Source organism: Notolabrus celidotus, chromosome 12 (assembly GCF_009762535.1).
Source record: "Notolabrus celidotus isolate fNotCel1 chromosome 12, fNotCel1.pri, whole genome shotgun sequence".
Lineage (NCBI taxonomy): Eukaryota > Metazoa > Chordata > Actinopteri > Labriformes > Labridae > Notolabrus > Notolabrus celidotus.
Genome location: NC_048283.1, coordinates 26,758,762 through 26,774,476, shown reverse-complemented (window position 1 = coordinate 26,774,476; position 15,715 = coordinate 26,758,762). Strand labels below are relative to the sequence as shown.

Here is a 15,715-nt window from a genome sequence, read left to right as displayed (position 1 = left end):
AGAGAAGGTCAACAACGCTCTGACTCGACAAGTGATGATAGAGGCTGACTCAGAAGAGGACACAAGAGGCTGCGGTGTAGTTCACATTGATTACTGTTACCTTGTGAGGGTATTGTGTCCTCGGAGCAGCAGGGCGTGTTAGTCTGTGTGCTGTAGCCACTTGAACACTGGATGGAGTCTCTGCTGGACCTCTGGGTGTCCAGCTCTAGACCTCTTGATAAAGCCAGAGCCAGTTCCTCGTGGGCCTCAATATCTACGGCCTGCAGCAATCAAACGGTTACATATACAATCAGTTATGGGGTCTAGAGGTCTGACTGTCCAGACACAGTCAGATATAATGTATTTAAGTCATTACAATCATTAGATACAGCTCGTTATGTCACTAATGAGAACATTACTGATGAGAGAATCTTCAGTGAGGTTTAAATGTCATGACTGTGAAAACATCGGCCAGCTGAGAGATCAATGTGAGCTCCCCTTAAAGAGAAGGAACACATACGGTAATAAATGTACAGTGACCTAATTTCATGTGCTCAAAGTAAGCTAACTGAATTACCCAGAAATCCTGGTTTTTCATGGCAGTTTGCCGTCAGCTGACCTGAACTGATGTTTTCTAGCAGTAAGATAAACAAAGATTCAAGTGGATAGTGTCTTTGTCTATCACATCATAAGAAGAGTAATCATATTGAATCTGTACCCACATCTTTAACAGCCACTAACAGTCCATTAACTCTGACCTTGAGAGGAGCAGCCACAGTCCTAATCTTCTCCTCCACTGCTGCTGACATCTGAAGAGCAGCTGAGGTTGGTGCTGATGTGGAGATTGATCCACCATTACTCACACTACCATTACTGTCCACTATCGCTGAGCTGTCCTTGTCTTTCTTCCTCCTCAGAGTGTTGACCATGGGCTGGTCATAGGGGCCCGGCTTAGCCCAGTCCTATAAGGAGAGACACATCAGTGTTGAAAATTCACATTACCTCTTTCCTCCTCTTTTCATCTCTCACTACTAAAGGATAAATGAGACAAACTGATGACTTTAATGTACAAATGCATGTAAGGAAGGTGGGAACAAGATGATCACCAAGACTGAAGTCATGAACAAACCTTCCAGCTGGGAACTCGTGATGAAGGCACCATGGTGGAGCCCATCGTGCAGTAATGAGTGTAGTCTGGCAGTAAGGCCGAGGCGGGGCGTGACCATGAGCGGGTGGGACAGGAAGTGGAGGTGGAGGATGAGGAGGAAGGAGGGACGTAAGGGAAGGCAGTGCCTGAGCCCAAACTCCCCCCATTGCTATGCAGGTAGGGGGCATTTGCTGGACTGTAGTGGTCAAAACCATTGGACAGCTGGATGTGTGTGTGACAAGAACAACAAAATACAAATGGGATAAATTAATGAAAAGAAAAACAATGAAAACAAATTGAGGAGAAGGAACTCATAGGAACACAAACACGACAAGGAATCCAAACTGATGAAACAATAAATGATAACTTGATAAACTGAGGAGCATGTCTAGGATTTGGAGGTGATGAACTTCAGTTGATGCAATGTCCAGCCAAGTTTACAGTTTAGTGGAAGGAAGCTGTGGTGCATGGAACAGACATTGATCTGGAGAAGGGTTAAGTGTGTTTCACCTTGTCAGTAGCGTGCTGTGGTGCAGTCACAGCAGCTAGAGAAGAGGGGGAGCTGCAGTCACTGTGAAGCTGCCCAGTCTCTGACACCTCAGAGGACCTGGAACTGGGACAAGGCTGGGACAGCGAGGGCAGCTGCATGCAGGCAGTGAGATGAAACCAGAGGGGGAGAAGAGAGGGAAACGAGAGGGGGGTGGGGGGGAAGAGGTTGAGACAGACAGGCATGTGCAGAGGGGCAGAAATGCAAAGACAGACATGTCAGCAGGTAGACAGGGAGAAGTGGTTTGTTAGAGGGCAGCTGCAACATTTCCACAGTTCTCAGCAGTTAGTGAGGAGCACGGCCAAGTGACCATAAAGACTACGGCAGGTGCAGAGAGGAGTCAGAGCAGCATTAATAACTTGGACTTCAAGTGTTGAAGCAGTGTTATAAGAATGCACAACAAAAGTTCTTCATTCTGCACGTGGATGTCGTACAATCAACACCCTGGTTAATAATTCATACTTATATAAGCCTATAAAGGGAAGTGATTGATTTGTATGTGGCCATTCAGAGGGAGATTAGAGGTTGGGGTCAGCCGCAGAGCATCACCCAACACTGTATGAAAAATTGATGTCACTTATAGAAAGCTACTTTAAATAGAAGTGTTTGCCCTCCATGACCAGCACTGGGTTAAAGAGTAAGCCCCAACAAGTCCTGTTTAGCCATGAAACTCCTTCAATAATGACAGAATCTACAGTATGAGGCAGGCAGAGGGCCTGATTCCTGGGACAGAACTGTAAATGGGTCATGTATGGACTTGCCAAACCACCCTCTCTGCATCATAAAACTTTGGAGTCTAACGCCACCGCTGTGTTCTGGACAGGAGAACTCTGGTTGCTGGCGCCCGACAAAACGTCAAGTAATGCAGCCAGCCGCTCTCATGGTTGATCTCAAACCACAAAAACCCCACACAGGCAATCCCCGGGACCATTACATTGATAATTATCTAAAAGTCTGTGTCAGATGGTGCGATAAAAGTGACACAATGAGACCTGCTGGTAGAGACATGCTCTCAGTGAGTGGAAAACATGGTGTTGACACAGTAATACCTCATTTTACTGTGATACATTTAATGATAATACATCGCACAGCGTGATCAGGCCCCTGCAAGTTTAACCGCACCGCAGTCTGTCACAGCGGCTGACTCTTTAATAGCAGGATGGGGCTGACCTGTTTTGCCCTGGGCTAGAATGGAGGCAGACTAATTTCCTGTGCATTTATGCTATAATAATAGTAGTGAAATGACTTCACCATGATCACATGTGCTCACTGCTGCCAGCTAACTGCCTCTCATAGTGGCTAGGGAGCTGTGTGAGAAAGAGGTTTGTGGATTGCTGATTTGGGGTTTTCTCTGTCTCTGACTACAATGAGCTGTAAATCATACAGCAGAGCAGGTTTTATAGCTTTATTCTTTCTATAAGCTCAAATTATGGTCACATGTGGGCAGCTGAGGGTTTTTCTTACCTTTGTTTCAGCTGGCATAGGCGATGATGACTTGGACGACGTGTATTGGTCCTGGGATGACGAGATAAAGCCCGAGTCGTGGGAGGAGATGCTGGAGAGCCGAGCCGGGGTCTGCTGGGGGAGCGTGGAGCTGCGGTACCGATGGCGGGGGTGATGGTGGTGGAAGAGGTGGTGAGAGGAAGAGGAGGAAGAAGAGGAGGAAGGAGAATGAGAGTGGGAGCCACTGGATCCCCTGGAGTCACTACTGTTAACGCTGTTCAGACTACTGTGAAGGGGGGAAAGGGGTGAGGGATGAGGGGGATGAGGGGGAGGAAGGAAAGTTTGGTAGTGACAGGCAGGGGGGTGAAAGAGAATCAAAGTGCACCCGGAGACATGGATTGCAGGAAGAAGGTTGGATGAGAAAGAGATAACGGAAATAACAAGGAGGGAATGAAGGCAGAGGAGTGGGGGGTGTGGAGGAGACAGGGTGGGAAACAATTAACACAGCACACCAAGATGCAGCAGGCAGTGACTGAGGCCGAGCCAGTCAAAACAACAAAACAAACCAGCATATGAGGCATGATGTCAGAATGACAACCATTACAGGCAGGAAATCAACAGATTTCATGTCTTTGACGCAGCTGTTTGAGAGTTTTCACACAGATTACTCTTGAAAACCAAAACAGCATAAACTCATTAGCAGGGTGTCATTATTGAGATTTAATTACTGTGTGAATCAAACTTGAAAGCAACACTTTGAACCTCTGAAGTGGATACACAAGCGCTAAACTGTCAAATGAAATATGCAGAAAATATTGCAGCAAATCATTTATAACTTTACTTTTTAACTTCAAGTACTTTCAAGTTTGAAAATAGTGTAATTACAAAGCATCAAAATCATATAAGCAGCTGTCTCATGACTGGATGATTTAGGAGATGTATAAGTGATTGTTTGGAAAGAGAATAAGCTAACGTCTAGTTTGGGATTTTTAAAGCGTTTTCACAGACTGGAAGGATTTTAAGCTTTCGATGAAAACCCACAACTCCAAAAATGAATGTTTCAAAGCTTTAACAGAACAAATGCGAAGCAATGCTCCACCAGGCGTATACTCTGCTCCTTTAACCAGCAAAGATCAGGAAGATGACTGCAGGAGACGCAGAGAGCAGGGAGGAGAGAGTAGAGGACACGGTCTGACAGCTCTTTAACCTTTGATCATTCATTTACTTCAATGTCTCTTTCACCAAACATGCCACAAGATTTCTTTTGCCATTATTTTGACAACAAAGGTTAATTTAATGGTAAATTAATGAGGTGAATCAATGACTAACAGAGATGATGAAGCATAAAAACACTGATCTAGATCCAGAACTACTGCAGCTCAAAGTGACCACTGGGTGGCAGACAGAGATTGGGCAACACTAAAGTTCCTCTCCATGTCCTTGTTGCCCACCCATGATGCGGTTGTCTTACAGGAAAATTCACAGCCACTGAGAAGGTTTCAGATTTCAGTAGATCCTGTGTGTATAGATTTCATGCTACGATGTAACCTTTAACTTGCATACCGGTGCTTCATCCTCATTTCTTAGTTCTTAGAAAAAGCTGAACAAATTCACTGTAGAGATTGAATTTTCCAGCTGATGTCATTTGTAAAAACAAGAAGGTTTCATCAGTACAGTGGGTAAATGTAAATGTGGGCTGAGTGTCTTGTGATCGGCTGTTACCACCTACCTGCACATGCTAGATTTCCTGGACATGGTGGTGCTGGGGGATGAGGGCGGCGTCTGATATGACCAACCATAGTCTGAGCCTTTCAGATCCAGGATCACCTGAGAGGAGGGAAAATGTTAGTCATACTTGTTGGTTGCACCTGTGAGGATGAGAGACCCTTAAACCATGCTATATCCAAATCATAGCGCTTAACCTCAGGTCAGCTGAGCCTGTTTAACTTTATTGTTCAGAGCCTGCCATCTTTATTGTTCCTCACCTGTTCACTAGCAGGGGGGAGCTTGTGTGGTTCAGAGGTCAGAGCTTTGAGGTCGTCAGAGATGGCTTGGAGGTGGGTGACCTCTCCCAACATAGAAATCTCCTCATCCTGGAAGAATAAATGTCAGAGAGTCAGAGAGTGCAGTGTCTTTACAAATACAAAAACACAGTGGAGCTTCTACAGGTTTTATTAGTTCTCTTTTGTTGTACTCACCACTACAGGCTGCAGCATGGCCACAAACCAGCAGAATCTCTGTCTGTCCTCTATCAGAGCCTTTCTCAGGGCCTGTTTCTCCGTCTCCTCCAGCAGAATGTATTTATCACTGACGTCCTGCATGGCGCTGTCCAACTGGGGCTGGATATCACCTCGACCTTTAAAACAAAGACACACAGACAAACAAAAGAGAAGAATATATAAATCATAATAAGATTACACATGACTGGTCTACTTCAGAGTGTTTAAAATCAATTCATGATGAGAAACTGGACCACTAAGCCTCCCACTACAACACAGATACTACAACACAGAACAGTTCTGCTACTGAAGCATGCAAGACAGGGTTTTAGGTTTTCATCACTTCTTCTGTGGAGTTGGCGCTGAGTGTCACGACTGCTCTGAATGGTATCTTCTCACTGTGGTGGCTGCTATCTTCAATGTAAGGATTTGCATGTCCACACTATGCTTTGGCTATCAGCTCCACACGAGAAGCCACTCATGTCATGGAAGAGTTTCTTATCTGTCACTCATAGTTTGCCAGAAGATGATCTACTTTATGTGAACCTGTTGCTTGTCTTTGAAAACTTCAACAAGCTCTGAAAGGGAGCCGAATGGGAGACTTTGTTTTTGTGTGATTTCAGGAAAGACTAAGTGTGCACGACCATCTGGTCCTTGTTCCCCCTTTGTGCACGTCTGAATATGCATGTGAAGATCCAAGAGAATATATCTTAGGACAAAGCCAAGGTTGCCCTCTTATTCAGCGCTGTGTGTTTGTGTGTGTGTGATTGAGAGGACACCCTGAAGCGCTCTCAAGCTTTCTATGGAGGCAGGAAGGCTGGAGACTGCTTGAGTGGACTTATAGTGGGGCCTCAAAAGCATTATCTAAGCACTCAAACTACTCTTACACATGTGCATGTTCACATACACAGTCTTGACTTTGGAACATCAAGGTCAAACACACAGTGAGCAGCTCTGTGGTTTGCCTGTCTGCCTTTTTTGTTTCAGCCAAGATAACAAACTGGCGTCTTCTTTGATGTGAGGCCCTAAATGCAAATCAGTATGAAGACAACTCGGATAGTTACAGAGCCATTGAATCTTCAACTCAGAAGTGAAACACAATGATGTGTGTATTATGTTGAGACAGAACGAGTACAGTCTATACATCATATGTCATGTGGGGAGCTCTGTTTCCTCTTCTTTATCTTTCATTGCTCGACTGGACCACAATAAACGGACAATAAACAAAGGCTGCTTTGACTGGCAAAGCTCAGAATGGAAACTTATGCTGTCACTATTCTTCCTCATGCATCATAGAGAGAGACATGAATGAGAACTCACTGATTGTTTAACCAGTGAGATGTGGCTTCATATTGAAATGGTGTGGAATTATTATAATTTTACATTATTGTTATTACGATTATTCTAAGCACTTTTAAGATCAGTATTGTAATTATTTGTATTATGATTATTATTAATAATACCAATATTATAAAAATTGTTACCATTATTGTTGCCCATTGCTATTATTATTAGTAGTATTATTATATATTTTTAAATCATTATTGTTACCATTTTTGTTTTTATTTAATTATTATTTTACTATTATTATTATTATTATTATTATTTTTTTAAATCTATTTATTTATCTATTGTTATTATTATTTTCATCATTATCATTACTATTATTATTTTATTAATTTGTTATTATTATCATTATTATTATCATCATAGTTATTGTTATTGTTATTATTATTATTATTATCATAATTATTTTATTATTATTGTCATCATTGTTATTGTCATTATTGTCACTTTTGCTTTTATTATTATTATTATTATTATTATTATTATTATTATTATTAAAATTATTATTTTAAAGTGATGCAGGTGTATGAAACTCTCCTATGAAAATAATCCCCCACTGAGTACAAGAATGTAAAAGTTTCCACATATAAGGAATCATTCAGGACGCATGGTCTGGTGTCTGTACCACTGAGAGGAATGTGAGTTATGTGTGTGTTTACAGCAGTTCCTCCTATATTACTCTATAGAGACCATAATGATGACTTAATGGACTGAAGACTGGAAAGTCCAAATTGTAGTGTATGTTTTCAGGCTCATGTATCTAAAGGTCTCTATTTGAGCAGACAAGTGTTCAGTTACATTGTACAAGGTTTAGTGGAGAGCTTAATCAAGGACCGAGCCTGATGCGGCTAGACAGGCCTCACTCATTAGTCTGGTTTCCTCTGCAGGACCAATTTCAGTATTATTCATGGCCCTTCAGGCACAGCGAGTCTTTTTTCAATCTTGTTGCAAAAGAAATTATTTGAAAGCTAGGCTGACATTTCAAATAATGCTTTAATCATGAGTCATAAACAGCTGGTGAATTATGATTGAATTTCATTTCGTCTATATCAAATTCCATTGTGTTAACTCCATCTTGCAGAACACTCAGCACCTGCCATAACAAGAGATGCTGTGTGAATGAATGCTACGTCGTACGCTCATCGAGGAAACAACAACCCTAATGTGTATTGTCACATCTCATCCGTATCTTCGTAACTCTGTATTGTGTTGAATGAAAACAACATTTCAAGCTCTAAGCCTGAGCTGGTCTTACTGTAGATGAGCAGCTTTTCAAATTCCCAACACCAGATATGCTGCGGTGTCTCCTTGGCATGCTGTCAAACGAGGGTTTCTGCATTCTGACCACATTGGTTTTGGATAGACGCTACACTTGGTTGAGGTACTTTGTCTTAGACTGATGAAAAGACAAATATTTTCTTTGTAGCTGTTTCGATCCTTCCCATGAGAACCTTTTCCTGAGCTTAATATTGTCAAAAACGTTGTTCTGCTGAAGGTGGGCTGATCATGTAAATTTGCAAATGGAAGTAAAGCCATTCCCTGGAAGAATTAGCCAAACAAAATCCATAGTGGTAACTTAATGAGCTTGAGACAGATACCAGCATTGATGTAAGCGTGGGACGCACCTGTGCTAATCCTATTAACTCACAAAAGATGTCCGTTTGTAACGAGGAAAGAGGCTTTTAGAGCTAAACTTCAGATTCTGTTATGATAAAGCATCATCACATCTATGGGTTGTTCCTTAGACTGTCCACACTCAGACCTCTGTGCGTCTTGTGAAACTATGAGAATGACATGGCCCTGATTGCTACTTCCTCCTTCAGTTCAACCACAGACAAACACTGAGGTTCACAGAAGTTCACTGGTCACCAACTGCAAACAAATCCACCCTCCAACGTATCTCACAAGCTGTTCCAATATGGATAATAGATAATTAGAGCTTATGTTAAATGCTGTAGACTGACAATTTGGTTTCACAATGGCAGTGTCTCATTGATACACCCAATCCCCCCTGGGCTGACCAAAACCAATGTCCTCTTCAGTAGGCAGATTTGTTAGCGTGAATAGATCTAAACAGCTCATCCTCTTTGAACAACTGAGGACACAGAAAGAGAAGTTCTGACGTGTGTGAGGGAGGGAAAGTCCTTGTATAAATTTAATAAAATCTTCTTTTGCTTTGTTGTGCAGCTGCCTGAACTGTGCCATCTATCATTAACCACAAAGTTTGGGACTTAAAACATAAAATACACACTGAGTGTTAGAAATCCATCCGGTGTTATATTCTTGTTTTTAGGAAACTCAACACGCCAGAAGATCGGTTACTAAGCCAAGACTAATCTGAGGGGTCTGCATGCTCTGCACACATGTAGATACATGTGCGTAAACACAGAAATGAGATTATCTGCTCCTGTCTTCACATGACCAATGATTACATTAGGTTGCAGTCACAGGCTGTTTCTTAGTGAGGGTAATGTCATAGTTCAGTAAAACACCCTCACAAGACCCATATCAAGCATCAGATACACACGGGCTGACAGAAGAGTTGTTATGTCTGTGGGTAAAGAGAGGGCTCTTGTTACAGCGCTCTGACTAAAAGAACCAGCCTGTTCCTAGACTTTAAGTGTTGATGAGTGTATTTCAGTAATAAAGTCGTGAATGAGTTCACAGACACTTTGAGTGAACCAGACATGGTGTGATAAAGTCAGATGAAGTTTTCATTGCACTAATCTTTGGGGTGTTACGGCTGTATGATTGTTCTGTCTTCCCTTTCTCTCTGTCACTGTCTTCCCTGCAGGTTCCTCTTAATTAAGACAATGAGGTTCACCCTTTAAAGTTCACTGCTGCCTGTAGTAGAGGAGAGGCATTTGAGTTGGAGACTGCTTGCCGTCTGCCTCTCCTTCAGGGGATTTGCATGTTCTTTTGTTGTGTTTTTTTATGTTAGAATTTAGTTGATCTTTGTTGAATAGTTAATTATTATTATTATTAAGTCATTTTATATAAAATCTATTTTGTAGAGCGTTTTAAAGGTGTTTTTGTGTTGTAATATTGGTCATGTATAGAATTATTGTTAGCCACATAGTGTCGCCATTGGGTGGGGCGCAACAGGGGGGAATCATCGGAGGAGCAATGACACATGGCTAGCAAACAAGATGAAACTAGTCCTAATTTATAAAATATAACCACGTCAACTAATTTGAATCCCTCCTGGTCAACTGGCTTCTAGAAACAGCTGTATTCATGGCCTTATGTTACACTGGCAAGGGGCCCATTACATGCTATGATTCTAAACAGCTATTTTAAGTTTATGGTAAAGCCGCTATGAGGTTATGTCGAGCTGAGTTGGGGTGGGATGGGGGATTTATGTTATGCATTGTTCTTTGCAATCTGTTTAATGACTTGATTTGTTTTATTTATTTTTTGTTTCGTGTGTGTCTGTATATATGTGTAGGTATATTTATGTGTTTACACACAAGTATGTTTCTGTATTCATGCCTGCATATGCATATTTATAAAAGGAAAGGGGGAAAAAAAGTGAATTGTATTTCTCACTGTCATTGTCATACTACTTTTTCAATACAAAGATTTGGAAAAAAAAAGCCACTATGAGGAACGTTTGTTTTGTTTTGTTTGTTGCGCCCCCTGTGGACAAAGTCTTACACTAAATATTTTTTGCTGATCTTGTTCTTTAGGTAGGCACCCTGCTTTCTCTAACAGCCCACTGTATCAATCACTGTGAAAGTTTTCTGCAGTGTGCTCCTACCCTGACTGCTGTTTTGAAATCTAAAAATGAAAAATAGAGAAATATTCAGGCTTGTCACTGACTGAAGACGAGACATAGTGTGCATGTGTGAGAAGAGCAAAGATAGAAACTTGCCCAATAAGCCACACTAAAGGTGGACTAACACAGAAAGCTGACCACAAAGAACAAAGAGGTTATAGAGACAGATAAGGACTGAACCAGCAAGCAGACACGATCACTTAGAATTTGTTGGATCTCCAGTCTTCCTCTAATTCACCTGAGCTTTTCTGTCTCAGCATTATGGCATGTTTTAACTGTGACTCTAAAGCCGAGTCAGCAATGAAACTCTCTCTTTTTTGTGTTGTAATGCACAAGTAGGTCAGAGCCTTGGCTCAGTTATCGAGCACACCTCTGTTTGTCTGAGGTCACTTCATCACTCTATGAGCAAACATACATGAGGCTTTACTCCAGAACTGCAGACAGCAAATGAGAGATTGACGATATAAAAAAGATGAACCTTGACTTTCATAACCTTTATGAAAAAACTTTGATGGCCACAGACTCACAAACCACATATCTTAAATGTGCACATGTTGTGGTAACTACCGACTAAAAACATGAGTTGCTATATCTACGACGGACAAATGATTTTCTCACAATTCAACCATGATGCTTCGTTAAACATGATAGCCTATGCACAAACTTGGACAGAGTGTCTAACCATGGACAGACTTACCTAGATTATCAGCTGCAGTGCAGCATAAGGAGAAGGATGTATCCGACACACATGGGGACAAGGAGAGGAGAAAGATCCAAGTCAACTGAGAGAGTGCTAGCTAAACACTCATCCATCACCTTACGGTGCGGTCTGATGTCTATGGATGTCTCTTAAGCATTGTGATGTAAAGCCAAATTAACGCATCCAATATGCTCCGAAAGAAGTTACGTGACCAGTGTTTGACACAGATACCCTTTGTGTTTGGGTGACTCAGGTTTTATGAAGCATTATTTGCAGAGATGATATATACGAAGGTTAAATCCACCGCTTAAGAGGAGTATGAACTCTTCCCCTGAACATCTGTTCGGAATGTTATTCAAAACATGACTAAAAGCATATTTACCTAATTCCTTTTTTTTGTGTGTGTGTTTTATTCTCTAGGTGGGTGAATGTGTAAGTAGAACCTGAGCCAAGAGAAGTGCAGGAGGAAAAGAGCTCCTTCCCTCTCAGGGTGTTTACCAAGTAAGGTAATGTTTATCCGCACTAGATCTGCACAAGTCTCATCTAAGCAAGGACAAACTCCTTTCATACACATCCCTGCTGTCTAATGAAAATCTTATTTGTACTGTTTGGAGGTTTTTCATGTGAAACCAAAGAGAGCGTCTTATTCCACGACTTCTATGACTGAACCCTTTATAACTTCAGTAATCAGGTTCATCACTGATTCCTTAACGTTTTGCTGATAGAGATCCTTAGTCTTATTAAGACTTTGATCAAAGTAAACTGAATTAAAATCAAAGCTTATGTATAAACAGATTATCTAACTGCAAATAAACCCCCATTTTACTCACAGGTAGGTCTACAAGTTACAGCAGACACAAGGCGTCTAAGAGAAAAGCCCTTACTGCTTGTTTTTTTTTGCATGAGGTGAGTAAAAGATTAAAGTTTCAAGATTTCTGATGAAGCTGCAGAGTATCAGGGGAAAACAAAGCCTTTACTGGTTTCTATCCAAGAACTCAATCTGGACTCATTCTGCAAACATATTTGGGATGGATATCTTCACTGGCTTGGCAGACATCATCAAGTCATCAGATACGTAACCCCAATACTCAGTGTTTGTGTCTTGACTGTATAGATTGTACATTTATTGTGCTGTTGGTTTTGGTCCTCTAAAGGTGCATGATTTAGCAAAACACTGTTAGTATGATTGTGCTGTTTTGATAATTCCCATACGTGTTGTGTTTGGATGAGAGATGGATTTTGTGTTTTCGTACCTTTCTTTGCTTTCTTTTGAAGTTTCAGGGTGTCTGAGGACTTCTTCTTTATTTCCTGCCGTGCTTTTTTATACTCTGGTTCAAAAGGGAAAAGATGTTTAAGTTAACAACTGTGTGAAACAAATTGTAAAAGTACTCTTCGACAAAAGAAAGGATGACACCCTGAATGCAAAGCTATGCTCAGTCATAATCAGATGCTAACTTGTAAGATGTAAGAATCATCGTGTCACGGCTCTAAAATGTTCGAGAAAGTCCTCTATGATGAAGTGTTGATCCTACCTTTAGCATGGTCCTTGTCCAAAGCGTTCACTCCTCTTTTCCAGTCCTCCATCTGCTCTTGTAGCGGGTTGATCAGACCCTCCAGGAAGCCCCTGTAAAGAACAGCACAATCCTTCTTATCTGTGGTACACAACAGTGATAGATGGATCCTGAAGACTTCACTGTTCAGAACTAAACTGTCACTGCAAGTTTACATTTCTGAAAGTCCCTGCTCAAGTTTATTAAACTAAACCAAAAGTTATATTTGCAGAGCACAACTCTGAATCTATTGATCAACATGTACTGCAAGTGTAGATAATGTAAATCACAAGCAACAAACTTTGAATACTTTAATTAGGTTTCACAGACCTCTGCAGGGTTTGTCAGTAAATCTCTCACCTGATTATAAAACAGCAGACAGACTGTCAGACATAGAAATCATTAGGTCTGGACCTTCTGTCTAAACACTGTATGGTCTGTTCTGTCAATCATTAATATGGAGAGAGAAAGGGAGAAAAACAGCGACTGTGAGAAGAGAGGAGATTGCTTTTTTCTGACTGTGTCACAGGAGGAAGTAAGAAGCTTGAGCAGTCATGTCTGTCAATCATTACCCAACTGTGCCCGTCTTGTATTTGAGAGAGTGTTAAAGAGGCTGTGAGTATGAGAAGAAGGCAGCTGCAGGCTTAATGCATGCTACTAAAATTAGACCTCTCCCTCTTGCAGACATTTCTCCAGAGTGTGTGTCAGTGGGTGGGTGGTGACCACAGCCCCCCTGTGTCCAGCCCCTGCTATGGAGATCCAAGAGGAATCTCTGCTGAAATGCCACCCGAAATTAGAGCGCCCCTTGTCTGCGTAGAGTGCATGTCTGTGTGTGTGTGTGTGTGTGTGTGTGTGTGTGTGTGTGTGTGTGTGTGTGTGTGTGTGTGTGTGTGTGTGTGTGTGTGTGTGTGTGTGTGTAATGGAAAGACAGACAGAGGAATAGAGGGAGGGTTGTGAGGTGTAGACAACACTGAAACAGTATAGATGCTGTGTTGCCAGACAAATCGTCTCTTTCCCTGCATTCCACAACAAGAGGCATTCTCACCCACACACACACAAAATATCAAGACATGGTGAGATCACACTTCAAATACAAACTATCTCAATGGAGGACAACAGCTAGGGTCAAAGTACACAAACTGTGAGGCGTGGATGGGAAACATTGTAAAAGGAAATTGAAACCAAACTCAAATGTTGATCATTTTGTCCCATCAAAAGTAACTTTTTCATCATTTGAAGAGTTCAGTTTGAGTTTGTGTGAAGAGCAGGTTTTATTGGGAGGTATGAACTCTTGATACTGTTTTCTTTTTAGCTCCGCCAAACCACAGTGAAGAGGCTTGAAGGCATGGTAACTCAAATCAAATCCTGTTCCAAGCCAATCCTTCTCACATCAAACCCAATCCTTCTTAAATCCAAGCCAAGCCTTCATCAAAAGTGATATATCATGTCTGGTCCTGCACTTTTGTAAACATCAACAACATTGAAAGCAAAGAAAGGATCAAACAGCCGACAATAACACAGCATTGTCTGTGACTTACATGGAGAACTGCTTGAGTTTAGCTTCTATGCTGCGATGTCTCATACACATCCTGGTCAGCGCTGACCCGATGTCCCTGGTCCCACCTGGAAGACAAAAACAGAAGAAGAAGGAAATTACAGCACGAGTTTGAAGTGTGATTGTTGCTACTCATCATACACCAAACTTCTAATGAGCATCACCAAATCGATCTGCAGGAAATATAAACTGAGGTGAAACTGCAGGAAAGAAAGTGGTTTTAGTCACATCTTTCACACACCCACTGACCCCACTGTGGCAGAGCGCTGTGGGAATCAGCTGGAAACACTGACATACGAATTGCACTCATATTCAGGTCAAGAGGAGTGATGGGAAGTTGGAGCTGGAGTCTAATAACTGTGCTCTGGGGGAATGTGGGTTTCCTTCACACAGGCTAACTAGCTGTCCACTGGAGGCCTCAGGCTGACAGCTACACAGGGACCTGACAGTGATTGACACAACTGTTGTCTGGCTGCTCAGTATGAATCCCTGGCTTCTCTGTGGGGTTCAGCCACTTGTGTGTGTGTGTGTGTGTGTGTGTGTGTGTGTGTGTGTGTGTGTGTGTGTGTGTGTGTGTGCGTGTGTGTGTGTGTGTGTGTGTGTGTGTGTGTGTGTGTGTGTGTGTGTGTGTGTGTGTGAAAGAGAGGGGGAGTAAAAAATGGGGGCGGAGAGATCTTGTATGAAACTGGTGGAGTTCTTGTGACATTCTGTTCATTGCAGCCTTCACAGAGGGATACTGACTGTATTGGTGTGTGTGTGTGTGTGTGTGTGTGTGTGTGTGTGTGTGTGTGTGTGTGTGTGTGTGTGTGTGTGTGTGTGTGTGTGTGTGTGTGTGTGTGTGTGTGTGTGGATGTTAGTGTGCATGAGACAGTTTGGTTGCGATGATCTGATGTGAAGTGCGAATCCCCTCCAACAGAGCAAGCCATTCTGCTGTCAGCTCAGTCCTTGCTTCATGCAGAGACACACACAGAGAGCTGTCACTCACTCACACACAATCACAATTAGATTCTCTCTCTCTCTCCCACACACACACACACACATTTTTTTGTCTTTTGGGCCAATCAGAACAAATGCGACAGGCACCTCTTCCTCTCCAAAGAGAAGTGACAAAGATAGGAACATTTGTTTGATTGCCACACTGACCTGAAGCACATCAGTGTGACGACACGTTACACTGATGAACTCATAGTTTGCCTAAGAACTGGTTTGTCAGACCGTCTGTTTCCATCCTGCTCTTCTCAAAGTCTTGAATCAGCTCACTGTGCTCTTCTCCACTCCATGACAGGTAAAATATCACAACTTTCCGCTGCCTTTCAACAAAGTCAGCTCTGGAAGCCGTCCCACTGACCTGAAATGTTTCCCTCTATCCATTCATGCGTCCCTTCCTGCTTCACTGTGTGTGATTGTTATTGCAGAGGGTGTGGCTACTACTCGCCGTAAAAGACCTTTC

General features: G+C 42.1%; 1 protein-coding gene across 5 annotated transcripts in view; it reads right to left on the bottom strand.

Annotated features, from left to right (window-relative positions):
- Positions 1-15,715, bottom strand: part of LOC117823248 (protein MTSS 1-like) — a 49,480-nt gene that overhangs the window by 3,500 nt on the left and 30,265 nt on the right. The window contains exons 4-15 of one of the 5 annotated variants that reach the window (XM_034698364.1): positions 14,249-14,333; positions 12,693-12,784; positions 12,414-12,488; positions 11,158-11,169; positions 5,315-5,472; positions 5,102-5,209; positions 4,846-4,943; positions 3,138-3,402; positions 1,637-1,768; positions 1,109-1,348; positions 738-941; positions 101-260 (exon numbers count right to left, since the gene is read on the bottom strand). In XM_034698364.1, coding sequence (XP_034554255.1) covers positions 101-260; positions 738-941; positions 1,109-1,348; positions 1,637-1,768; positions 3,138-3,402; positions 4,846-4,943; positions 5,102-5,209; positions 5,315-5,472; positions 11,158-11,169; positions 12,414-12,488; positions 12,693-12,784; positions 14,249-14,333 — 1,629 coding nt within the window. The remainder of the gene's footprint in view (positions 1-100; positions 261-737; positions 942-1,108; positions 1,349-1,636; positions 1,769-3,137; positions 3,403-4,845; positions 4,944-5,101; positions 5,210-5,314; positions 5,473-11,157; positions 11,170-12,413; positions 12,489-12,692; positions 12,785-14,248; positions 14,334-15,715) is intronic. The other 4 variants (XM_034698368.1, XM_034698366.1, XM_034698365.1 and 1 more) reach the window with 4 other exon arrangements.